Consider the following 25,861-nt stretch of genomic DNA (forward strand, 5'->3'; position numbering starts at 1 on the left):
TTGCAGACACATTCTCCCTTCTCTTCCTAAATTGTATCACATAATCTAGCCCCATTAATTTAGCCATTCCCTTCTTTTGTAGATGAGTGTGCAGTCTCTGCCAGTAATTCGTTATCATAGATGTTGAATCCTTAATGCCTTGGGTCTAGGGCTTGGCTAATGAAAGTTAATGGTCGGCCATCTTGTGTCAGAGTTGCTCCTATCCTTGTGTTTAGCGTTCTAAAAGGCAGCCTAGGGCTGCCACGATTCAAGACAAATTGGCACCCCTAGGTGCCAAGCTCAATCGGCGCCTAGCGTCGCCTGGGTCGCCGCTTGGCCTGGGTCACCTAGCCGCCTGGGTTGTCACCCAATCTCGTTGTTTCTCTCTCTCTTGCTGTCGATCTCATCATTTCTCTCTCTCTCTCTCTCACCGCCGATTGGGCCGTTCTCTCCCTGTCGATTCTTGCTCTTCTTCCTCCGAGGAGTATGTCCATCTTCCTCCTTCCTCCTTGCTACTTGTTGCCTGTTGCTTGCAGCAAGCCATCTTCCTGCTTGTTAAAATTCAAAAAAATAACATTTTTCCTAGGTGCCCTAGGCATTAGGCCCCCATCTGTTGCTAGACTAGCGCCTAGCGCGTTTTAGAACACTGTCTATGTTGTTGGCATCTATCTCTAGTGTGAATGGTTTACTGAAGTCTGGTAACCCCAACACTGGTACCTGACTCATCGCCCTTTTTAGTTGTTCAAACGCCTTCTCAACCCTTGGGAATTTGTCTTTGACAATGATGGTGTTGAGTTGACGGTAGTCAATGCAGAAACACCATGTGCCATTTTTCTTTTTAACCAAAAAAATGGGTGACGCAGAGGGTTTTCGGCTAGGTCTGATTATAGAATGGTTTAGCATATCCTTCACTAGCTTTTCAATTCTTTATTTAAGCTTGGAAGGGTATCTAGTTTAACATTTGGTTGGAGTGGTATGGAATGATCAAAGGGTCTTTTGGGTGGCAATAACTTAGGTTCTACAAATAGGACCTGAAATCCAACCAGCAGTGTATCTAATAAGGCCAATTCGTGTACCTACCATAGGGTTTAAGGTTGATTGTTGGTAATCATCATACACTCCCCTTCTAGCTCCTCATGACCTTCTATTTCCTCCCTAGCCTCAATTGAGAATAGTTGTGCCACCTGGGAGAGTTTGTTCTTGAATAGTTTCTGCAACCTCTTTCCCTTGATCATCTTACAAGTTCCCATCTCCACATATCCTTGGAAGATCACCCTTCGGCCTCCCTTCTCGAGGATTACTTCCATCTTGTTGAAATCAAAACTAATTGGGCTCATCCCCTTCATCGAATCTACTCCCAACACTATGTGATAGCCTTCGAGTTTCAACAATCTTAGGTCAGCCTCAAAAGTCTCCCTCTGCATTTGCCAACAAAACCCCATGCAGGCGGACTTACTCATCACCTTACTTCCATTAGCAACAGTCATTGATAGCAACCGTGTGCTAGCCAACTTACACTTCCATCTTGTAGGTTGTCCCTCCGTCAATCAATTAGAACCACGAGTGTACTGTCTTGCACTCTCCCTTCTACTTTGATTATTTTACTACTAGTCATCCCTTTAATTACATGCAGGGATATGGCTCCATTATCATCTTCTTCCATTTCATTTAATACTGCCACCCTTTTGTCATGGAAGGCTTGTTCAGATAGCGAATTAGAGTAGCAAATTTTGATTTTCTTTTATTGCTATAATTCAATTATTGTTGTAATTTTGTTCTCTTACTACTATAATTCCTCTATTAGTATTAGCTAGGCAAGGTACTAAGATTCCCCAGGTGGAGGGGCTGGAATAGGACAAAAGGTTGGTTATAACCGAACGAGGGAGGGATCTGCTGTGGCAACACCTACACCCTACCGATTGTATATATTCTCCTAAGCTATGCTAGGGAATTATCATTGAATTGAATATCAGAAACTTCTTCTTCCTTCTCTTACCTCTCTCTCTCTCTCTCTCACTTTCTTCCTTCTCACTCTCTTTCTCCCTTGCTCTGTTCTGTTATGTTCTTACCGAAATCATCACCTAATCCATTCCGAACTAGGAGCATACCAAATTCACGAAAGAGCTATGACATTTTGGTATTAGAGCTACCATTTCTCGATCGGTTACTAAGGAAGAAAACGATAACAGAGGAGACACGAATGAAGAACTTAGAGTCCAAACTGCAACAAGCCAGCTCGGCCATGTTTGAATGCCAAAACCAGATTGATTAGTTGGAATAGGGGCCACCCGGAGTCACGAAGCGATTATGGCGTTGGACCGTCGAGTGGAGAGCACCATGGATGGATTAGAGTGGAGGCTGGAAGGTTCCATTACAAGGGTGCAAGATGAACTAGGTGCACAAATGCAACAATTCATGGTCATGTTTGCTCGCCAAAACCCGGTAAGATTGTCACCTGATTTCCCACCTAGAGAGTGTACAAAACCAATTCTACAGAGGAATAGGATGAACAAGGGATAGGGTACCTCGGAGATTGAGGTAGACCCATCACGGCTATGGCTATTTTTGCATTTTTAATTTCGGCCTTATTCCTGTTTATTCAAGAGGCTATATTGTATTTCTTTTACTTTAATTGTTGCATCTATATTCCAGCTATCAATTCTGTTAGAATTAGGAAGGCCACGTGTGAGGCCTTAGGAAAAGGACAAAATAGTTTGTTATAACTGCTGGAGGGGGGGATGATTTGCTGCATCCACACCCACACCAAGCACCTATATGAATTCATCCCATTCCATGGGAGAAGGATGCAAAAATAGAATACAACATTATCCTATTCTCTCTCTCTCTCTCTCCCTCTCACTCTCTAGTCTCACTCAATTCTCTTTTCTCCCTCTGTTCATTCTATTCTTCCCTATTCTTCTTCTAAATTCTCCCTTCATTCTTCCATTTCCAATCCAACCCTAGGCTAAACCCTAGGTTCATGACAAATTGTTATCAGAGCATCGTTCCTCAGTTGTTTTTGTTGCTAATTAAGGTCCGTTAGATGTCGATGGCTGCTGTCCGATGCAATTGATTCACAAAATCTGAAGGTGATTTCGGAAACCAATAACAACAAGGGAGGCTGTCATCTTGGGAGATAACCCAAGTGATTCCAGCCTGCACATGCGATTGAGGGTAGTCTAGATTCTTGGGCAATTGATGATCAACGGCAATTGCAATCTAGTAGCGAAGCAACATCTGACCAATTCTCAGGAGTTACACGATTGAGGCAAGGAGGCTTGAGGCAATTCAAGGGTCTAGTGAATTCAATTGAATTTGTAGTCCCAACCATTGACCAAGCCAACTTCTAGGAACAAATTAGGCTGAGCACTTGAATTCTGGAAGCAATGGCCGAATCAAGGCAATCACATATGGGATCCGAAGTATTGGCAGTTTAGTGGGTGTCACGATTTGGACTTGGGAGTGTTGCGATGCAGTGGGTTGGACTCGGGAATGGCTCGATACAATGGGTGTTGCGATTCGAACTCGAGAGTGCGTGTAACTATTAAACTAGCAGTGAGTTCTGGTGATTTTGGAATTAGAGGCGATCGCAATTAGGTTGGGAGCCTTAGACGGTGATTGGGTTGAGAAGAACCGCCATTAATTTCTACAGGGGCAACTAGGCTAATTTGTCCCGACAGTGCCTTCGGTGACTCTTAATTGTGAATCTGCACAATTGATCAAGGAAGGCAAGTCTGAGGGCAATTCCAACAAGTATAAGGAATCATTGCAGCAAGCGAGTCAGGAGATTAGATAGCCCTGAGTGACTCCTGAAGGCCGATCAAGTCCCTATAACGTGCGACTTATCTGTCGACAAAATCAGTGAGTTCCAGCATTCCAGTAAATCTGGGTGGGGTCTCAGCAGAGGATTAATTCTCGGCCTTTGTGATTTCAGTAGATTTGAGTTGGAGTATTGAAGATGAGTCCACCGTGACTCTTGGTCACAAAATTCAAGAAACGTGAGTTGCATCAGAGTCATGCAACGTGTCGAGTGGCGCCAACTGGATCCAAGTCATTGTGTGTGTGTGATAGAGGCAAGCAAACCCAGGCGATCTTAGCTGTTGCTCCTTAGCGACGGATCTCGACCACTGCCCCGCTTCCGATTCCTCTTACTACCGCTAAATTCTGTGGGGTTTTGGCCAAATTATAAGAGACTAAAGTTCAAAATTGCAAGACCGATTGGGTGGTAGGAGATGGACGAACAGTTCTGGCCCAGATTAAGAAGGCTTAAGGCAACTTGTCCGTGGCTTCGGTGAAGGGATTGAACAGCAAATCAATGAAGAGGAATTCTACAGGCGATGATTCCAATCAAATTCTAGACTGCTAGTAAGGTAAACAAAGGGTAATTTCAACTTGAATTGGTTAACTTTGTTTGAATTGGAGAGCTGAAGAAAAGCAGTATGTATATAGCTCCTTAGTCTTCAAAGTATGCTGATTGTGAAAAATCGGCTAAGGGGAACAGTGCACGTAGGAGACCATTGGAGCCTCAATTGCAGTAGAAAAATGCTTCATTTTCAGCTAGAAGGGAGCTTCAATGGTAGCCAAAGAAGGCTGCATTTTCAGTTGGCAACAACAAGGATAAGGAGCAGTGTAGCCAAAAGAAAAGAATCAAACACGAGAAAAGAAGTTTGAGAATGAATCTAGCCAAAGGGACAAAGGAACAAGCAGTGGGATTCATGAAGAGTGCGAGGAAGTTGGTCGTATGTTCCGCGAGAAGCTACAGGAGTTTGCAATGATACTGATTAAGAAGTATCATTACAACTTCCCAGATGAATACTTCGATGATTATCGTGGAAGTTTTAACAAAGAGGAATTTCTCAAAATGGACCAACCGAAAGAGAAGTCAAGATGGTGGGAAGGGGATTCAGTACTCGCCTCCAATGTTGAGCAAAAGAAGTATACTAGCTTAGGCGAAATTGACAAGGAAGATACCGACTCATTACCCCCGTTGGCTAGTGCATGGGCTGAAGGATTTGGTGGTGTTCCGGATCAAAAGTTTGTAGGAAATGGAATAGTATTGGATCAGGAAAATCTAACTAAAGGACCCTCAATCTACACATATATTGGGGATGGAATCCTTCCTCCTATTTTGGACCTACCAAAAGCTAAGGATTCTTTGGCTTGGGTTAAAATGGGCAGCGAGAAGGTGGGGATAGCACTAGCTGGAAGATATCTTATTACCAACATAAAAGGCTCTAGCACTGAACAATATGATGGTGTTGCATCCATTTCAGAAAGGGCAAGCCAAATTGCAGGTGTGAACCCATTGTCAGTATTGGGGGTAACTGAGGTAACTAAAACAGGGATTTTGGGGGAGTGAAACACACTTGCTGAAAAGAGAGATACTGGTTTCTCTTTCAGCCAAGGGAAATCCTTTACGAGTTATAACCCTGTAAGTAGTTCTCTCCACCAGCAGCAGATTCAAAGGGGTGAGGAATTTTGGAAGCCGGTTGTAGATAGGGAAAAGCAAAGGGAGCTACTTGAAGAAGTTATAGGTTTTGCCGAAGGGAACAAAATTCCCGCTACTGTATTGGCTCCTCCTCTAGTTAGCAAACCCGAATGCTAGCCTAACAGATGGTTGAAAACGGTGTGGCAGCAAGTCATGATGTTGTTACAGTTGAGAGAAAAGAAAAGAGGAAAAAGCTTAGAAGGATAAAGAAGGAAAGAAGCATTAAACTCATAGAGAAAGCTGAAATTGGATGAATAAGAACGGAGCAACATAATAAATTTCTTGGACAGAAGAGTTGTACACAATCAAGGGGTCCCTCTCATCCAAGTACTGGTGAAATGGGAACAAGGAAGCAACAAGGACAACACATGGGAGTATCTACCAAGTCTACTGCAGCATTTTCCAAGAGCTGCGAGCCTTCTTAGCAATTCTTGAGGACAAGAAATGTTCTAAGGGAGGGGAAATTGTCACGACTATAGCTTTTTTTACATTTTTAATTTCCGTCTTATTTCTATTTATTCAAGAGGCTATGCTATATTTCTTTTACTTTAATTGTTGCATCTATATTCCAGTTATCAATTATGTTAGAATTAGGAAGGCCACCTGTGTGGCCTTAGGAAAAGGACAAAATAGTTTGTTGTAACTACTGGAGGAGAGGATGATCTGCTACATCCACACCCACACCAAGCACCTATATGTATTCATCCCATTCCATGGGAGAATGATGCAAAAATAGAATATAACATTATCCTATTCTCTCTCTCTCTCGTCTCACTCAATTCTCTTTTCTCCCTTTGTTCATTCTATTCTTCCCTATCCTTCTTCTAAATTCTCCCTTCATTCTTCCAATTTCCAATCCAACCCTAGGCTAAACCCTAGGTTCATGACAGACCCAAAAGAGGAGTTAGAAGGTTTGATGGATAGGGGTCGAGAAGGCCCTATAAATCCTCAACATCCAGGGTTTCCGATGCCCCGGAAGGAGATTCCCATGTTCGAGGGAGTCAATCCTCAATGGTGGCTGAGGAAATGTGAAAGGATGTTTCAATGGTATGGCATTCCTAAGAGGTAGAAGTACCATTGGTTGTAGTCTATTTCAATGAGGTGGTTGATGCCTGGTACCAAGTGAGCATTAGACAAGGGAGGATTTACACATGGGAGGAATTTTCTGAAAGGTTATGTGAAAGGTTTGGGGAGAGAAGCATAGTGGACATCATAGAAGAGTTCAACAAACTAAGGCAAACTGATAGTGTGGAGAGCTGCCAAAAACATTTTGAGGAGTTGAGATCTCTCATGATCCAACATAATCCTCACCTCTCAAAGACCTACTTTGTGGCAAGCTATCTAAGTGGTCTCAATGATGAGCTCAGGCCAATGGTGAAGGTGTTGAGACCTTAGTCGGTGGAGCAAGCTTCAGAGAATGCAGGGTGATGAGTACCTCGACTTGTAATGGGTCCTACTGGGAGATGCAGGGGGAGAAATTAGAAGCAGACCTAAGTTTGTTACAGTTGGAGGGTTGTGATGTAGTCTTAGGGTTGGATTGGAGGAAAGGGGTAAGCCCAATTAGCTTTGACTTTAATCGGATGGAGGTATCATTCAAAAAGGAGGGAAGAAGGATGATACTATAATAGGGGATAAGGAAGCTGGGACATGCAAGATGATGACAGGGAAGAGGTTGCAGAGGATACTTAAAGGAAAATGGAGTCAATTGGCTAGTCTCTTCTCCATCGTAGCAGCTGAGGAATTACATGGAGGTCACGGAAATGCCTACCTAACTGTCAGTTCACCCATGGAACTCCCTGACCAGGTAAATCACTTGGATTGTATTAATGAATTGCTAGTAGAATATGAGGACCTTTTTATGGAACCTAAACCCCTACCTTCTACCAGATCATTTGACCATACAATTCATTTAAAACCAAACACCGAAGTCGTTAATGTGAGATCCTATCGATATCCTCCATTTCAAAAGAATGAAATAGAGAAAATGGTTAGGGAAATGCTCCAACAATCCATCATTAGACCTAGCCAAAGCCCATTTACTTCTCATGTCCTATTAGTCAAGAAAAATGATGGATCATGGTAATTTTGTGTGGACAACTGCCAACTTAATGCCATGACCATCAAAGACAAATTACCTATACCTTTGGTGGAAGACCTTTTAGATGAACTTCACCATGCCCAATTCTTTTCAAAGCTTGACTTGCGTTCGGGATACCACCAAATTCGGATGAGCCTGGAAGATATACATAAGACAGCTTTTAGGACTCACCACGGGCACTTTGAATTCTTAGTGATGCCATTTGGGCTCACCAATGCCCTGATCACTTTTCAATCCTTAATGAACAGAATACTCGAGCCCTATCTTCGAAAGTTTACACTTGTGTTCTTTGATAATATACTCATCTATAGCCCTTTCCTTAACCAACACCTAATTCACCTTAGGACCACTCTGGATATCATCAGATCTAACCATCTTTTCATTAAGAAATCTAAGTGTGCATTTGGTCAAGGGCAGGTAGAATATTTGAGGCACATCATATCCAAGGAGGGAGTTAGCACTGATCCAAAGAAAGTGGAAGCCATGGTGTCCTGGCCGAGGCCTAATTTAGTAAGAGCTTTCAGGGGATTTCTAGGACTTACTGGATACTATTGTCGGTTTGTAAGAAACTATGGGATCATTACCAAACCCCTAACTAAATTGCTAAAGAAGGGGAATTTCAGCTAGGGACCTGAGGCAGAAGAGGCCTTTGAGAAGTTGAAGGAAGCTATGAGCGGGGTACCAGTATTAGGGCTGCCTAACTTTAATAAGCCCTTTGTCCTTGAGGCAAATGCTTATGGGAGTGGTATAGGGGCGGTCCTGGCTCAAGAAGGGAGGCCATTGGCATTCTTAAGCCAAGCTTTGAGCCCTAAACATTTGGGGCTTAGCATATATGAGAAGGAGTTCCTAGCATTGTTGATGGCTATAGATAAATGGAGGCATTACCTAAAAGTAGGAAGGTTTATAATAAAGATGACTACGAAAGTTTAAAGTTTTTGTTATAGAAGAAACTACAAACACAATTGCAAAGGAAGGGCATGGCCAAATTGATGGGCTTGGACTACTCAATACAATACAAAAAGGGAAAGAAAACATGGTTGTAGATGCACTTTCAATGTGTCATGAGGAGGGAAGTGCGGCAGCCATAACCACTTACATTCCCAAATGGTGCCAACAAGTGATAAAGAGTTATGAAGGAGATGAAAAAGTGAGGGAAATACTAGAGAAGGTAGTTGTGGGAATTGAGGAGGTTGAAGGGTATACCTTAGTGGACAGAATGCTAAGATATCATGGCCAGATTGTAATTGGGGATAATGAATATCTCAAGAGAAGGATCTTGCAACCATTGCATGAATCTCCAATGGGGGACACTCGGGAATCCAGAACACTTATCTTTGAGTGAAGCAACTCTTTCATTGGCAAGGGCTTAGGGCAAAGGTAAGAAAGTTTGTGTTAGGATGTGACATTTGCTGGAGGTGCAAGGATGAGAATGTGGCCTACCCTAGGCTGTTACAACCCCTACTAGTGCCCGAGCAAGCTTGGTCTAGTGTCTCTATGGATTTTGTCGAAGAGTTGCCTAAGTCATAAGGAAAAGATAGCATATTGGTGGTTGTGGACCGATTCACCAAGTTTGCTCACTTTATAGGACTTGCCCATCCTTATACAGCCCAAGAAGTGGCTAGGATCTTCATGGATCAAGTGGTAGTTTTGCATGGGGTTCCTAAGACAATTATTTCAGATCGTGACAAGATTTTTAGAAGCAACCTATGGAAGGATCTTATATGAGGGTGTTGGAACTAAGTTGAATATGTCTTCCGCCTATCATCCCCAAACAGACGAAAATACTAAGCGAGTAAATCAAGGCTTGGAAACTTATTTAAGATGTATCTACATCTTGCAGCCCAAGAGCTGGAATAGATGGCTCTCCTTGACCCAATGGTGGTACAACTCTAACCACCACTCCTCCTTGAAAATGTCCCCATTCGAGGCTCTCTTCGAATACAAGCCTCCTCTATTGTCGGCTATAGGAGAGCATCCCATTGGAGCCTCAGTAGAAGAATACTTGTAGCAGAGGAGGATGGTATTGCAACAACTGAAGCAAGAGTTAGCCTCAGCTCAAAATAGGATGAAGCAATTTGCGGATAAGAGGAGAAGTGATAGGGAGTTTGAGGTGGGAGAGAAGCTTTACTTAAGATTAAGGCAACCCCGCTTGAAGGCTATTACTCAAAGGTCGGTATCAAAGCTTGCTCCAAGGTATTTTGGTCTATTTTCCATACTAGAAAGGGTGGGAAAAGTGGCTTATCGTTGACAGCTTCCGGAGGGAACCCATATCCATCCAGTTTTCCATGTCTCCTTACTGAAGAAGACAACATGGTCTGAACAAGTGAACCCAGCAATGCCCACAATTCCTAAGGAGGCGGGTAGGGTGGAAGAACCGAAAGCAATTTTGGACAGAAGGGTGGTTTACAACCAAGGAGTTCCACTCATCCAAGAGCTAGTTAAGTGGTAGGGTGGAACAATAGGAAGCAACACTTGGGAATACCTACCTAATTTACTCAAACAATACCCAAGGGCCGCTAGCCTCCTTGGCATTTCTTGAGGACAAGAAAGGTGTAAGGGAGGGGGAATTGTCACGGAAGGCTCGTTCGGGCAGCGAATTAGAGTAGCAAATCTTGATTTTCTTTTACTATTATAATTCCTTTATTGTTGTAATTTTGTTCTCTTATTGCTGTAATTCCTCTATTAGTATTAGCTAGGCAAGGCAATAAGATTCCCCATGTGGAGGGGCTGGAATAGGACAAAAGGTTGGTTATAGCCGAATGAGGGAAGGATCTGCTATGGCAGCACCTACACCCTACCGGTTGTATATATTCTCCTAAGCTATGCTAGGGAATTATTGTTGAATTGAATATCAGAAACTTCTTCTTCCTTCTCTTACCTTTCTCACTTTATCTCTCTCTCTCTCTCTCACTTTCTTCCTTCTCACTCTCTTTCTCCCTTGCTCTGTTCTATTCTATTCTTACCGAAATCATCTCCTAATCCATTCCGGACTAGGAATGTACCAAATTCATGAAAAAGTCGTGACACCTTTCTCTCCCAGTATCTTCTTCTTCTTCTCTCCCTTCTAATAGAAATAATTGCTTCCTACCCTAGTGTCCTAGTGAATACTTATCTCCACATTTGTAGCACAAACCAACTTGCCTTCTTTGTTCTATGAGCTTTCCCCTTTGTTGCATCGGTGGGCAGATGGTGGGATCATCTGATACCTGAACCCTATGCCCGTTTTAACAAGATCCTTCCCCTACGCCTTCCTTCCTACCTGCATCACACCATAGTTTCCCCCCTTACCTTGCATCCTATGTTTCCTCATCAGTGCTTCCACTGATAGTTCCTACAAAAAAGCACTCTCAGCTACTTCCTACACTGTCTTAGGCTTCAACATCTTCACCGTAGGTCTAAGATCATCGTTCAAGCCACTAATGAAGCTTGATACGAAGTATTTCTCAGTCATGTAGGGGTTACGTCTTAGCATGAGTGATTTCAACTCCTCAAATTTGAGTTGATATTCTTGTATCGTCCCATCCTGTTTTAGCTTGTTGAATTCCTCTATGATATTCATCATGCCACAATCTTTAAACCTCTCACACAATACTTTAACAAATTCATCCCAATTGCAACCATCCCTCACTTTGGACCATCCCTGAAACCACACATCTCCAACATCATTTAGATAGGTCAACTCCAAGGTAACCCTTTGGCTATTAGCCACTTGGTGGATGCTGAACAACTTCTTGCATCGCCTCACCCACTACCGGGGCTTTTGCCCATCAAATAGGTGTAATTCCAATTTTGGCACCGGAAAATTGGATTGGTGAGGGGTCACCCGTTCTCCACCACATTTTTACCCATAATGGGTGGTTCACCCTCAAACTCCAAGGATATAGCCGCCTTGTTGTTGATTCCAATTCCTGGGAGGATTGGTTCTAACCTATCTCTAGGGGGAAAATCAAGTGAGATCCTTACTTGATTTTGGCTGGAGAACATGAGCATGAATTGTTGCATCTGTAGCAACGTGTTGCTCTACTCCTTCATCTCTTCTTGGATCGAATTGTGCATGTCTCCCTGTAGTCAATCTGTGACATCGTCCAACTTCTTATCCACCATTGTTCCAATCGTCTCCCCCATGGATCCCATACGAGCTTGCATCTCCACCACTGTCGTCGTCACCTGTTGCAATTGCAACTCTATCTGCTTCATTCGAGTGTCGTCAACCATTAGGAATTGATCACCTAAGTGATCGTCAGCCAGGAACTTGCTCTGATACCAAAATGTCATATCCTAGATCTGACAAAGAATTCTCAGCCAATTTGGATGAGAATTAGGCGCGAGAGAAAGGGGTTTGTAGAAAGAGAGGGAAGAATCGAGACACAAAGAGAGAGAGAGAGAATTGGAGGTAGGAAATCAGAACTTCTCAATTGTATTCAATAGTTTGAAAAATGGCCGGGTCAAGTCTTATATATTGATCCACAGCTGGAGATTAGCACCAAAAACAGTTACCTAATCTCCGAGTACAACTTGCAATGCATATATCTAGGTACAACCCCCTTATAGCTATAACTACCCTCAATGTAACACCCTATGGTATAGGTACATGACAATGATTAGTTAGTTGATTTATGCACTAACTCACTTAGAGGTCCTCATGTGAGTTACACTTGTAACAAGCTAGGCATGTTCAATATTATATGCTCTAGCTTGGGGGAGAGTATTAAGGTATATAAGTGAGAGTATTATGGTGATTCTTGTATATGCTTGTAGACAGATGTATGTATTATACATCAGTAATACAATACAACATTATTTAACAATATTCTTTGGCTTCTATAGTGACTTCTAGAAGTTGATTGAGGTTAAGAATGCTGTGCAATTGATCCTAACTTGGCTAGGATAAGGTGCTATTTGATGATAGCGATAGTCTAGAGACGATTCATACTCCATTCTGGTCAGAGTTAAATCCAGCCAACATCAATCCATTTATTGAAACTAAAATTTCTAATGCAACAAAATTTAGTCATTCCAAACTTTTGTTATGATAGGCACAAAAACTAGAGGTTCTTGCATGACGAAACATTTCTGCCTTCAATTTTTAAATAACTATAGAGTGATGAGTAATACATTCTTCATCCCTTTTTTCTATATCCAGTGGACTATGGATCAAACTTTTAACTGATGACACATTATTCTATGAAGTCAAACAATACAGAGCCAAAAGGATGGAATGTTCAATAACCTGATAACTTTATGTGAGGAACAATTTCTCTGTAACGCGAAAGTGCTTCCTCAAATCCATGACAGTATCGGTGATCAGGGTAAAAGCTAAACACATTCTGATCGTGTGTTGTTGCTACCAACAAAAATAAGATAAAATGGAATTATTTAGACAACAAATTCAAGTAGAAATGAAAGAACGGTAGTGCAGTTGTGAAAAAAGACTAACCGTCACCAAATCCGAAGCATGGTATCAAGTTATCTTCATCAAAAGGAGACAAACAGTGGCCAATTATAGAGATTGCTTGCTCATACGGATTAGGTTTGTCACCAATTGCATGGAGGCTTTTCCTGTTAAATGAATGCTTGCCTACAATCATTAAAATGTCAAGTGATTTTCTCAACTGATTGAAGTAATAACATAAACACCACTCCCAAAATAAAGTCACCTGTCCACTCATTGCTCTTTGTGAAATCAATACCAAGAATTAAATTTGATGATTCAAGGCCAGCTTCCCTCAGTGCAGAGATTACCTAGGAATATGATTGCCAAATTAGAAATATTCCATCCAATGAATGGTAAATATGTACGTCAGAAACAGATAAGAAAGATGAAATTGCAGGATTTCTTTTTAAAAATGCAAGTTATTTATAAAGGTAATTTTGTTATCAATTGATGGCAATGTCTTTTTCTAATTCCCATTTAAGCTTCCTTAGAAGCTCAAGAGCCCACTTTGCAAATGACAAATATAGTCACCATTCATCTTGCTTGAAATGGAAAAAAGGTGAATTACACGTACTGAAATTAACAAAATTAGAGGTAGCATTCCACTGGCATGTATAGAACTATAATAGTCATGACAAGCAGGTAATGATCAAACTAGAAGATCTGAGATTAAGAATTAATGTCAAAGAATTATGGTATCACAATATTCTTTAGATAAATCCATTTATTTTGCCTCACTCAGAAAAAGGAAATAATTAAATAACATCTTAAAATGAAATTTAAATGTATGATGAATCATGGATTAATGGTCCTTCCTGAACTGTGGTAGCACTCACTGAAGCATCCCTTCAGATTCATATAACTTTTTTTCCAAAAACTAAACTTCCACAGAGGTTAATCACACCAACAATCTTGATATCAACCATCTGCATCTTCCTATCTCCTTAAAAAGGAAGTCATCTCCCTAGTCCTCACACATTCCTTGACCCTTGTGTTCCTTGGCTTTACTTGATTTCTTTACTACCCTAAATAACATCTTAAAATGAAATTATTTTGCCTAAATTCACCTGACAAACCATACCAATCTCAAATTTCTTTCCTCTTTTTTTCTGGAGACCTCTAACTTTCCATACTGGATTTGTTATACCTAGGGTCACTGGATCAGATTTCTTAAGACAAGAATTATGCCACTCTCAACCGCACACACGCATGGACAAAATTAACAGAACAAGGTAAAGAATCAAACTGAAATAATAAACAAAACAGAAAGTAAAGCAAACCACATGAGATGAAATTATCCTGGTTCGGATTGCCCCTTAGGACAACCCTACATCCACCCTAAAAACCCTCCAAAAGTAGCCTTCTTTGATTAGAAAGAACAATCAGTACAACCGGTTACACCCCGATTACAAGCCTTCTCTCAAGATTACAAAAGCTATTCTAAAATCAAGCCTTTCCTCTCTAAAAGCTTTCTCGAGAAACAAAAGCATCATGTTTTTTTTATGTCTAGCCCCCCTTCCATATTTATAGAATATTAGGGTGATAATTCCTAGGCTATTACAAAACTAGTATGGATATTACCGATTTACCCCTCAACTTAATAGCTAATTACAAGTGAGGCCATCACCTATCTCTACCCTCTAAAACCGCATAATAACCTGTTCAAAAACACTGCTACCACTGCCATCAATACTCTAGACAAACTCTAACAATTCTCCACCATTGTCTTGAGTATGATTCATTCCATTCTTCATCCATCAAAGCCTTGACCTGCTCTTTCTTTTGGTTCCAGCATGATACACCTGATCATCAACACAAACAAACATTAAGAATTTCCAAATGATGCTATAAATTTTGACAATGGAACAACCTTGGATAACATTTCAGCTGCATTGTCTATACCTGCAACCTTTTATTTAGGATTAATTCCTCCTTCTCAAGGATTTTCCTAATGAAATTATTCCGGCCTTTAGGCTTTACCACTGCATTTGAGTAAGAACCTTACTCATTTCTCTTATGTTTGCTTCATTATTAGGGACTGCTCTGCACTTTAAACTTCTTTACCAGCTCACAAAGGTATGTCTATTTTGGATAACCTAGGCTGCCTTATGCTGTCTATTTCCCTTTACTTCTATGCCTAATATTTTCCCAGCTTCTCCTTTATCCTACACTTCAACTGCTGACTTAAATCTCAGCTTTTAACTTGAGGATCCCTATAGCTGATTACCAGAGATGATACATTTACATCTCATTAGGCATATCTTTGAAATAATCACAGCTACCAAATGCACTCATTTTAATCCCTCGGACTATCATAAGAGAATCACATTTCTTATACCAATGCCTTGGGGATTGACTTAATTCATAGGGAGACCTTCTAAGAAACCATACTTGCTTACCTTTCTCTAGCCTCAAATCACTTGGGCTACTCTATAAGAATATTTCCTCTTAAACCTTCATGGAGAAAGGCTGTTAGTGACACCATTTAAACAACAATTAAGTCTTAATGTGCTGTCCTAGCTTAATAGCCACTAGCCTAGTCTTTTACCTAGGTTTTTCTTATTTCCAGCACCTACCTTAATCTCAAATAGTCACTTCACAGCTCACCACCCCTTTATCCTAAGGGTTCATCCACCAAAGTTCAATGTAACTCCACTTCTGATTTCATGGCAACCAACCATTTATTGGAGTCTTTTGAGTGCATTTCCTCTTCATAAGAAAGAGGTTCCTCACAAGCCTCTTCTATAGCACTTAATAGTGCATAGGAATCTTAGACCATAACTCCATACCTCTCCGGTGGCATTATATTCCTTCTTTTACCTATCCTAGACAACATTATATCTTCCATTCCCTTGCTCAATGCCTATACTAGATGATCTTTCTTCCCTTTCCCTTTTCTAACCTGGATTTTGATCGATGGAGCTGTCTTCATCATTTTCCAGATTATCTACTTCTCTAAGTCCTGGTTCATGGGGCTATTTAAGACATTTTCAAGAAATTCTACTTGCTGTTTATATTACACAGCCTTCTAGATTACCTTCCTTGACATTAGAATCGTCTAATTTTATGTCTTTCATGGTGGAATTTTCATAGTAGGTAAGTTCCCTAGCTATAATAGACCTAGGCATACCACATTCCAAACTCCACAACTCATAACCCTTCACACCAAAGACAACTTTCCAGCAAGCTCATGATTGCTTGGGATTTCTTAGGGAAACTTCATCTCTAATAGGCACAAATAACCTAGCTCCACCATGAGACAAGGTTTGGATAGGGCCCCATAGATCCTAATGCATGACCTCTAATGGGGCTATAGACGAATTCAAGGCCTTTTTGGAGAATTTAACTTTGGTAGCTTTACCAAATCCGCATGATTCGCTCTTATCCACATCTGCAACTTTTCCCTCTCCTAATATCCCTTTCTTAGATACCTCCTTTTGTCCTTGCTCACTTTTGTGAGCCATCCTCAAATGCCAATGCCATGGCCTATACTTATCATAGGCTTTCTCTTTAGTGGCTGCAGCTTCTCCACACAAAGTGCAAGCTTGCATCACATAAATACCATTGGTGAGGACTGCTTTCATCACTATTAGTGATCCTTTAACAACTTTTAGGACTCCATTATCTCCTTTATAGGAGAAACCAATTCTATCTAACTCACCTAGGGAAATTAGATTTCTTTTCAAACTTGGGAAATATCTCATAGATTTAAAGATTTTAACTGATCCATCATGCAACTTTAATCTTACATCTCCAATACCCTTGATCCTATACTCTTGGTTGTTGCCTAATAACACCTTACCACCTACCAAATCTCTATAGTTCACAAACCATTTCCTATGTGGAGACATATGGAAAGAACACCCCGAATCTATTATCCATCCTTCTCCATCAGCATTTTCAGATACTACTAGGGCATCAGCACTATCATAGTTGTACTCACATAGAGATGAGGTGATTTTAGGATTGTTTTTCTCTAGGAATTCTTTCTTTCTCTTAGGGAAATTCTTCTTGATATGCCCTTCCTCATGGCAGTAATAGCATTTTATTATTCTCTTGCCATTCTTAGATTTTGATCTAGACCTTCCTCTTTGTCTAGGATCATTCCCATTCGGTCTAGATCCAACCGAGAGAGCACCACTAACCACCTTTTGCTGCAATTCTTTTGAATGTAAAGCCCCTACTACATCATCCAAAGACAATTTATCCCGACCATGTTTCAAGATATCTACCAAGGTCTCATATGATTTAAGTAATGAGTGCAATAAGACTAATGCCTTATCCTCATCATCATATTTAATGTCAATATTCTCGAGATCTAAACATAGCTTATTGAAGCTGTCAATATGATCTTACAGCTTTTGACCCTCACCCATCTTGAAAGAAAAGAACTTGGTTTTTAAATATAACTTGGTAGAAAGAGTCTTGGTCATATAAAGGGTTTCTAACATTTTTCAAAGAGCTTCTGCGATGGTCATTTTAGACACCTCTCGCAATACTTTGTTCCCTAGACTTAATATCAGGGTATTGAATGCTTTCTTGTCGGTTTCTTTTTTCTATTTAGTTATTTTGTTCATCCGTAAGAGTTTCTAGTGGTTTTTCCTCACTATCTAAGGTCACATCAAGTCCTAAATTTCCTAGTAAAGCCCTCATCTTCATCTTCCAAAGGCCAAAATCATTCTAGCCATCAAACTGCTCTATGTCATATCTAGTTGTAGCCATTATTTGACACTATTCCATGAGCGAGAATCAAAACAGATGAAATCTTGACAAATCTTGATACTAGGGATAGGCTCTGATACCAATTTGTTATACCTAGAGTCAATGGATCAGATTTCTTAGACAAGAATTATGCCACTCTCAATTGCACACACTCACGAACAAAATTAACAGAATAAGTTAAAGAACCAAACTAAAATAATAAACAGAACAGAAAGTAAAGCAAACCACATGAGACAAGAGATTATCCTAATTCGGATTGCCCCTTAGGACAACCCTGCATCCAACCTAAGAACCCTCCAAGAGTAGCCTTCTTTAATTAGAAAGAACGATCAGTACAACCGGTTACACCCCGATTACAAGTCTTCTCTCAAGATTACAAAAGTTATTCTAAAATCACAGCCTTTCCTCTCTCAAAACTTTCTCAAGAAACAAAAGCATCATGCATTGGGCAAAATGAACTTAATCTAGGACCTTATACTTGGGCATGAAGACCAGTGACCTCTGAGCCAAAAGTTTGGGCGTTTCTGAATGTTTATGGTAAGTGTAGCCATAACTAATTCCAAAAGGTGAGAAACAGTGTTGACCCTCAATATGAATTTATTCCGAGAAGAAACTAATTTATTTCTTCTCTTAACATCCTCACACTAGTCAACTATATATGCCTTTTCACTATGTCAATCTACTCGATGCCCTTCTCTTCCGTAAAATTCCATATATGCTAGACCTAACCCTTCTCTTTAGAACAACATCATATGCTTTTCTAAGTTTACAACAAATAAAAAATGGCTCACGTGGTACACCTCCTAGTCCCAAAAAAAAAGGAGTGAGAGGAACATGAGTAGGTTTTATGACATCATCACCCATCTATTGATCTTCATATACCCTACTAAAGTTCCAATTTTAAGTTAAAAGTCCAGTCACACAATGGCAAGTGCAACCAAATATTATTGTCCAGATATTGATCTTCATGAAGTAAATTAGTGACCAAATTGTCCATTAATCACTCAAATATTTCTTGATTTCAAGTGGAATTTGATCTAGGCCCCAAGAAGTGCAAACACTTCTATAAGATGTCATATTTGTCAAATGCCTACATTGAGAGAGCACTCACCAAGCATATCTTAGATTCGCGCAATTGGTGCTGATCCATTGCATAGGCACACTATAACAACACAATAATAACATATCATGCCTTTTAATCCCACTAGGTGGGATCAGCTACATGGATTCTAGGTCACCAATTATCTCTACCTATGATCATATCTTTTGTAAGGATATTATGATGCATATCACGCTTAACATCCTAAGAGTTCCCACCAAATTTTTGTGGTCATCCTCCACCTCTTTTGCTAAAAACATCTTTGATTCCATCTCCATCATTCTCCTCAGGAGCAGTTACATCTGAGCTTCATTGAGGTATAAACCACAACTACATGCTTAAGAAGATCTGAATAATTGGAAAGGAACTCTTCTTTGACATACATGTATGCTATTCAACAAAAAGAACCAAGAATTGGAATTGTGGAATGAAAAAGAACCCTATATTTTTAACTTTGTTCAAAATTGCCAAACCCCTATAGAAGCTGAAACTTTGTAGGTCAGTTCCTATTATCATTTTGGTTTTATAGGTGAAAGACAGATACTTTGGAGTTTTATGTAACTGGTTTATGGCAAACAAATGGACTTGATTTCCAACTTACCTGGAATGAGTTACGGGCCCTACAGCCTAAAATTAAACATAGGTGCCTTTATTGGACAAATTCATAAACTAAATATGGAGGCCATGCACAAACAAACCCAACTTTGCTTGTGCATATTGTGCTGAATTGGTTTACAGGATTTGAAAGATGAATGGAACTTATGTTGAATAACCTTGAATGGCATCCATCAGATGAACTCTTATGCTGCCTGTGTACCCTCACTACCAAACACTTTTAGTAGTGAAACTCCTAACCCCGCCAAATTTCCTGCCCCTACGCTTCTCTAATTGCAGGGACTCTTCAATCATGAATCCACAAACCTACTTTCCATGATGCTGGAAACCACTAAAACAGTATGACATTCAAGGCAAGTGCCATTCAGCATGTGATGCCATGAGTCTGACAGTAAAACATAACCAATATCTTCACTTACAGGCAGATATTCCATGTTTAAATCTAAGAACTAGTAAATTTCCAAAGCTGATCTTGTTTTTAGATCTTTTTTTCACTAATCAGCTTGCCTTCAGGATCAAGAAAACAATTATCATATATATTATGCGCTCTTCGCACAAAGTAATGTATAGCAATTATAGTCTCATATAAGGCAATATTCTACCTCCTCAAGGATGCACATATCCATTTTATATTTACATATAAAATAAGAAAACCCCCAATATCTTTCTTAAGTTGCCTAATGCAGTGGTGTGACACAATGGTTTTAAATGTTGTGACAAGAACATTGAATAAAGATTCCTTTCCTGATGTTTTAATCAAACAAAAAGAAAAATAAAGACGCAATCTAACATGCTCTCCAAAGTTGAATGAAGCAGAGTTCTCTACAGTATCAAATACCATGACAAAGACCTTGAATGGAGGCTAGCCTCTCCACTGACACTGTAATCAGAATAAAGAATTACAAGAAAAATACCAATCGACATGATTACTATATAAAAAGTAATGGAATAATTAAAACCTCATCCAAGGAGCTGAAATTATCAGCTATGTAGGCTTCATGCCTTCTTTGGTAGTTTGGTTGCACTGAACTTCCTGCATATGAAGGTGGTAAGTTATTTGAACTTTCTGCATATGAAGGGGGTTGCATGTTTGAACTTCCTGCAAATGAAGCGGGATAATTATCTGCAAATGAAGTGGATTGATGTAAATCTCTGGGAGCATCATCTGGCATTGATTCACTGTTCCCCATTACTCAGATGTAGTACACGCTTCACTAAAACAATAGTCCTGCATTACAAGTATGGGGATCATGTGTCAGTTCTAAATACAAAACACTTAAATCATGTAGGGGCAACTTTCTATTCAATGCTGTATTCCATAGTTACATGGACCATGGTACATCCCAATTCATGGTATGCATTCAGGTATGAGGTACAGAACTTAGCAAGGTACACATTTGTGGGGATAGGATTAGTTGGTATGTCAGCTTGGTTTGTGGTTCACTTTGAATAATGTATTGGCATGCTTATTAAAATTCAAAGGAAAATTTTTGTTACATTGATAAGATATTGCAATGAAAATAAGGTTCAACTTGACTAAAAAGCAAGTCTACAATAACATAAGACCATAACAGTAAAACTAGAAACAGGCAAAAAAAAAAAAAAATGAATGCTAACATAACAAATTTAAAGCTAACAGTAGTCTCGAAAGCTTACTGATAAGGTGAACTTCTTTCATCTTCCAACGATTTCTGAGTTTAGACCTTTGAATTTGGGCTATCAAGTCACTTTAAAGTTTTTCTATTCAGGATCTCCATTTTTAGTGATCCAGGTCATCTCCCTCCCCGTTCCAATACACGTTTGTACCGTGATCAGATATGTGCAATCAGAAATGCAGTTCCGGAAGGGGGGGGAGCACAAATGTAACTATGCTGTAGTCCTTGTAAGAATGACAAAGTACTGTATGTTTGCTATAAAATTCCTCGATTAACTATTGGGAAAATGAACTTAATAAGGATGACATTGAAAATAAAGAAATAATAAAGAGTAAATAAGGCCTCTGGTGTGTGAAGTAGAAAAGGAAACTAAAACTTTTCCAAGATGTGGGAGATATATTTGAACCAGTTGCTCTATGGTTCTGCAACAACAAAGGTAATAATTGGGATTTTCTAATAAAATTTCCATGGTTTGATTTTCCTACATGGAAAATACTATTAAAGCTTACTTCAAGAAGCACACGAAATAACTTGTTCAAACAAGTACGTGGTGAAAAGTGGCAGTCATGAACTAAATTTTCTCTCACTTTCTACCGCTGCTCCCGCAAGAGGTTCAGATTCAAATACTTCTATCAAAGTCCTTTAAAATTAAGCATTATCAGATTTTTTTTCCCTGAACCTGTTATCAGAGTAATTGACATCAAAATAATGCAAGATGGAAACTGCATCAGCTAATATGGTATCGCATTTTGTGTATTGCTAATCTGATAATGATCAACATTCTGAAATGTTAAACAGAGAGATTTAGAATTGTTACCCTCATTCGTAGTATTTTATATTATTGAGACACCAATCCCTACAGCACATCCGTAGACAGTGCACATCCATAAATAGTCAATTGCTGAAATTAGAGGGCATAAGGAAATCTGATAATCAATAACTCATTTAAAAAAACAGAGCTGATATGGGCAGGAATAGTTCACATGGGGCCACAGGTACATGTGGATTGAGTGGCTCAAACCACACAGAATTGGCTGAACCCCTTAAGTACATTGGTAACCAACCTCAACCCATTATAACAGCTTACTTCTCCACTTAACTGCCCATCTTCTTGATTGTGGAAGTTACACCATGAAGCAGTCGTGTTCCAAGAAGAATAAACGCTCAGGTAAAATTACAACTGTGTGAACTTTCTGTCTTAGCCCGTTCATGCTGCAGCCCACAAGCTACATAATTTTGCATCTCTCTCATTTCCAGCATTCAGGAACAATCTATAGTAGCAGCATATGTCTCAAAGGATTGCAGTACCTCAACTCCAAATAGTGGACCACTAATCCTCTTACAGATCATTTAATCCTCATTTGCCCAGTGCTAACCAAATGAGGAGCATAACAAGAGATCTGTGATAAAGAAATGCCAAACTCAAATACACTCATGTTAGGAGTTTGAATCAGAGCCTTAAATAATCTAGCCCTTGCATCCCTCACAATTTCCAGAAGAAAAAATGTTGTCCTGAATGCAGTATCGATCTCATCCCAAGCCAAAGGAGGTGGCTGTTGGTATTCTCTCTAATAGGGACTCATACCAGGTCTCCCCATTGTCTTCCAATCTGTATCTGCCCAACTCCACTGACCTTCCACTAGAACATGTAAGGGCCCTACAAACCGTATTTCGCCATCCAAGAAACACTGTTGATCCTCAAATACATCAAATCCTGAGAACATAGGGGGCTTAAGTTTTAGGAAGCTTGACAATGATATCTAGAAACACCTCTCATTTAGTAGATATAACTGTGTCTTCTAGACTAGCTAATCCCGCATCTCACACAAACACATTCAAGATCTATTCTTTTCTTTGGCTCTGTCCCCTCTAGATTGTAACATATTCAGTAAGACTTATTATGCAGTGTAACATCCAAATTAAAATCAACAAATCATGCATCTAGTTCACTCCACCTGAATGTTGAGCTCTACTTCGCACAAAAGAAAAAGTAAGTTCTACCCCGGTTTCATTGAATTAAGTTCCAATTTGCTGAAACAAAAAATTCCTGCTTTGTCTACCAAAGTCAAGAAAAAGAGATTATTAGCAATTTGAGTAAATTCACTTCAGCTGCTCACTTGTTTTTTCTTCCTCACAACAACTGGCAACAAAATTGAACAAATCAAGGAGCTGAAACGTTTTACTTGAGCTTTTGTCATCTCCAGCGGTAAATAATGAACAAAGCACGGTTCTAAATTTCCCAAGCCGCAGAGAGAGAGAGAGAGAGAGACTCAGAAAAATCCCATATTCAACTTCGGAAGAAAATGACGGAAGCAAGGCGGAATTGAACAAAAGGGCAAAAGATTCTTCTCAACCCATAGGCAACAAAACAAGGACCCTCCAATCCTATGCGAGATCAGCTTGAATGCCAGAAGACCCATAATACAAAAAATGCTTACAACTGAAGCAAACTTTCACATCCATTCAGTAGACGAATTACAGAAAGATTGGTGTATTAGGGCAACTACATCTTATCCACATACATACGTACAGACATAGAGAGAAGGTGTTGATCACCTCACCTTGTAGATAGAGGTGGAGGAGATTCAAATTAAGGTGATGGCGTTGACCGGGGGCTTTGAGCTTTCTCTGTTTCTGGTCTTGCCTTGGCTTTTGATATTCTGTTTTTTTCCTTTCAATTAAAAGAGGAGTCTTTGAAGTCTCAGCTTTCTTCAATAAATAAATAAATAAAGGTCTTTGCTTTGATGCGTGCAACGCATGCATTGTGATTCATCATGTCCTCCTTTCCGTTTCTTCTCCTCAATACCAAAATGGCCATGAGATGACAGAGTTGGCCGCTTTTGAAAACCCGTTTGAAAACTTTGAGAATATCTATATATATATATATATATAATTTGTTTTTATTATTAAAATATAAAATATGTTCAAAATCTGAAAAAGAAAAAAGTTTGAGAGAAATCATCTTCAAGGAAATTTTATAAAGGATTTAGTAAAGTTATTTAAAAACATGTCCTAATTCTATAGGTGAAATCTATATTTTTATCTTTATATTTTTATATTTTTTTCGTATAATATTTTAAATTTTTCATTTTCATTGTTTTGATTGCATCTTTGAAATTGCATTTTTAAGTCAATTAAATTCTTGTACTTTGACCTTTTTTTATGTCGTAAATTAAATTTTTTATTATTTTAATTATATCTATAGATCTGTATTTTTAAATCAATTTAATTCATATTCTTTGACGTTGTAATATATACTTTGTCATCTTAATTTATCTTTTTTTTTACTTAAAAATATAAAAATTAAATTGACTAAAAAATACAAGTTGAAGAGTATAATCGAAATAACAAAAAGTTTGGATTATTATATAAAAAAATTAAAATATAAAGGTTAAATTGACTCGATAATCAAGTTTACGAATGTAAACAAAATAACAAAAAAAATTGGTGATCATACCAAAAAAATGTAAAAGTATAAAAGTAAAAATATAAATTTAGTCTACTTATTTATATTATTTTTAGTAAAAATGTCAAATATATTGAGCCATTAATTAAACAAGCATGATCTTGTATCAGGGTTATAGCGGCCCTCTTCCAGATAATCCCGCTAACATAGGAAATTCGAAAGGAAGTCGTCACAAAATAGATATAGAAATAATAACTCAGGTTTATCACCAATTGTTTTTACTTGTTCAATGATCATCAGGAGTCAAAATAAAATATTTCCACATTTGCTCACTATCAATAGGAGCTCAAAATAAATATATAACATTCATTACATCATCATCTTGGACTTACTGTCCATACATTTTCAAAATAGAAGGACACTAAAGCCTTAAAAACAAAATGAATTCTCTATTTCTTGCCCTCAACATTACACCCATGGATCTTGAGATGGGAATATCTCTGTATACATCTTAACCAAAACTCGCTCCAATATCTATATTTCACTTCTCTGGAATGACAAAAGAAACAGAGTGAACCGCAAGACTCAACAAGTATATAGTAAAGGAAAGTATCCATAGCACGACATATGAAAGCATGAATAACTTAGAGACAAAGAAAATCATTACTCGACATCTACGCCCATTTGGTTCATGCCTTCTAGACTGGACATCAACATCCTCAAAGAATACACTTTCTTATACTTTATCAAAACCCATATTTCAAAGTGAGCCATAAGGCTCAGCAAGTATACATATATAACAACGGAAACAAAAATAAAGGAAAGGATAACAAAATAGAGTACACCCAAATCCTCAATATAATTTAAACCCATCCTTCAATTCTCATTAATAATACCATTCCATAAGTAAGCATATATTGCAACAAATGGAGCAACAGAGTTGAAGCATGGATAAATCAAAGTAGAATAGACCCGACTTCCCAAGTACGAGTAGCATTTCCCATTAGTTCCCATCATTAAAATCATTCCCATACCATTGTCATTATGCATTGTTTAATTTCTCATGAATACATGGATCTTCATACTTTGCATTGGTTCACACAGCCTTCCATATACATGGATCACATTGGCTCTCAAAGTTCTTTATTCACATGCATGAATGCATACATATATATAAAAATCAATTTGCTACTCATTAGCTTGAGCACCACCTTACCTGCGTAAGACGCTCTTTAGGATATCATTTTTTCACCCCTCAGTACATAGCCGCCATGCAAAATAATAGGTGCACAAATAATAATACCATGTCGTGCTCATGAGATCTCACATAAATATAACACATATGCTCCATTATAGAATGTACAC

At 39.1% G+C, this 25,861-nt stretch overlaps 1 protein-coding gene across 5 annotated transcripts in view; it reads right to left on the reverse strand.

The window, feature by feature from the left end:
* LOC127803723 (E3 ubiquitin-protein ligase RGLG3) overlaps positions 1-23,887 on the reverse strand; it is a 33,892-nt gene extending 10,005 nt beyond the window's left edge. For 2 of the 5 annotated variants that reach the window (XM_052340164.1, XM_052340163.1), the window contains exons 1-5: positions 23,652-23,887; positions 20,395-20,663; positions 13,223-13,307; positions 13,003-13,143; positions 12,796-12,909 (exon numbers count right to left, since the gene is read on the reverse strand). In XM_052340164.1, coding sequence (XP_052196124.1) covers positions 12,796-12,909; positions 13,003-13,143; positions 13,223-13,307; positions 20,395-20,625 — 571 coding nt within the window. In that variant the 5' untranslated portion in view covers positions 20,626-20,663; positions 23,652-23,887. Of the gene's footprint in view, positions 1-12,795; positions 12,910-13,002; positions 13,144-13,222; positions 13,308-20,394; positions 20,664-23,646 lie in introns of all 5 variants that reach the window. The other 3 variants (XM_052340162.1, XM_052340160.1, XM_052340161.1) reach the window with 2 other exon arrangements.
* Positions 23,888-25,861: the final 1,974 nt, after the last annotated feature.

Source organism: Diospyros lotus, chromosome 6 (genome assembly GCF_014633365.1).
Source record: "Diospyros lotus cultivar Yz01 chromosome 6, ASM1463336v1, whole genome shotgun sequence".
Classification (NCBI taxonomy): domain Eukaryota; kingdom Viridiplantae; phylum Streptophyta; class Magnoliopsida; order Ericales; family Ebenaceae; genus Diospyros; species Diospyros lotus.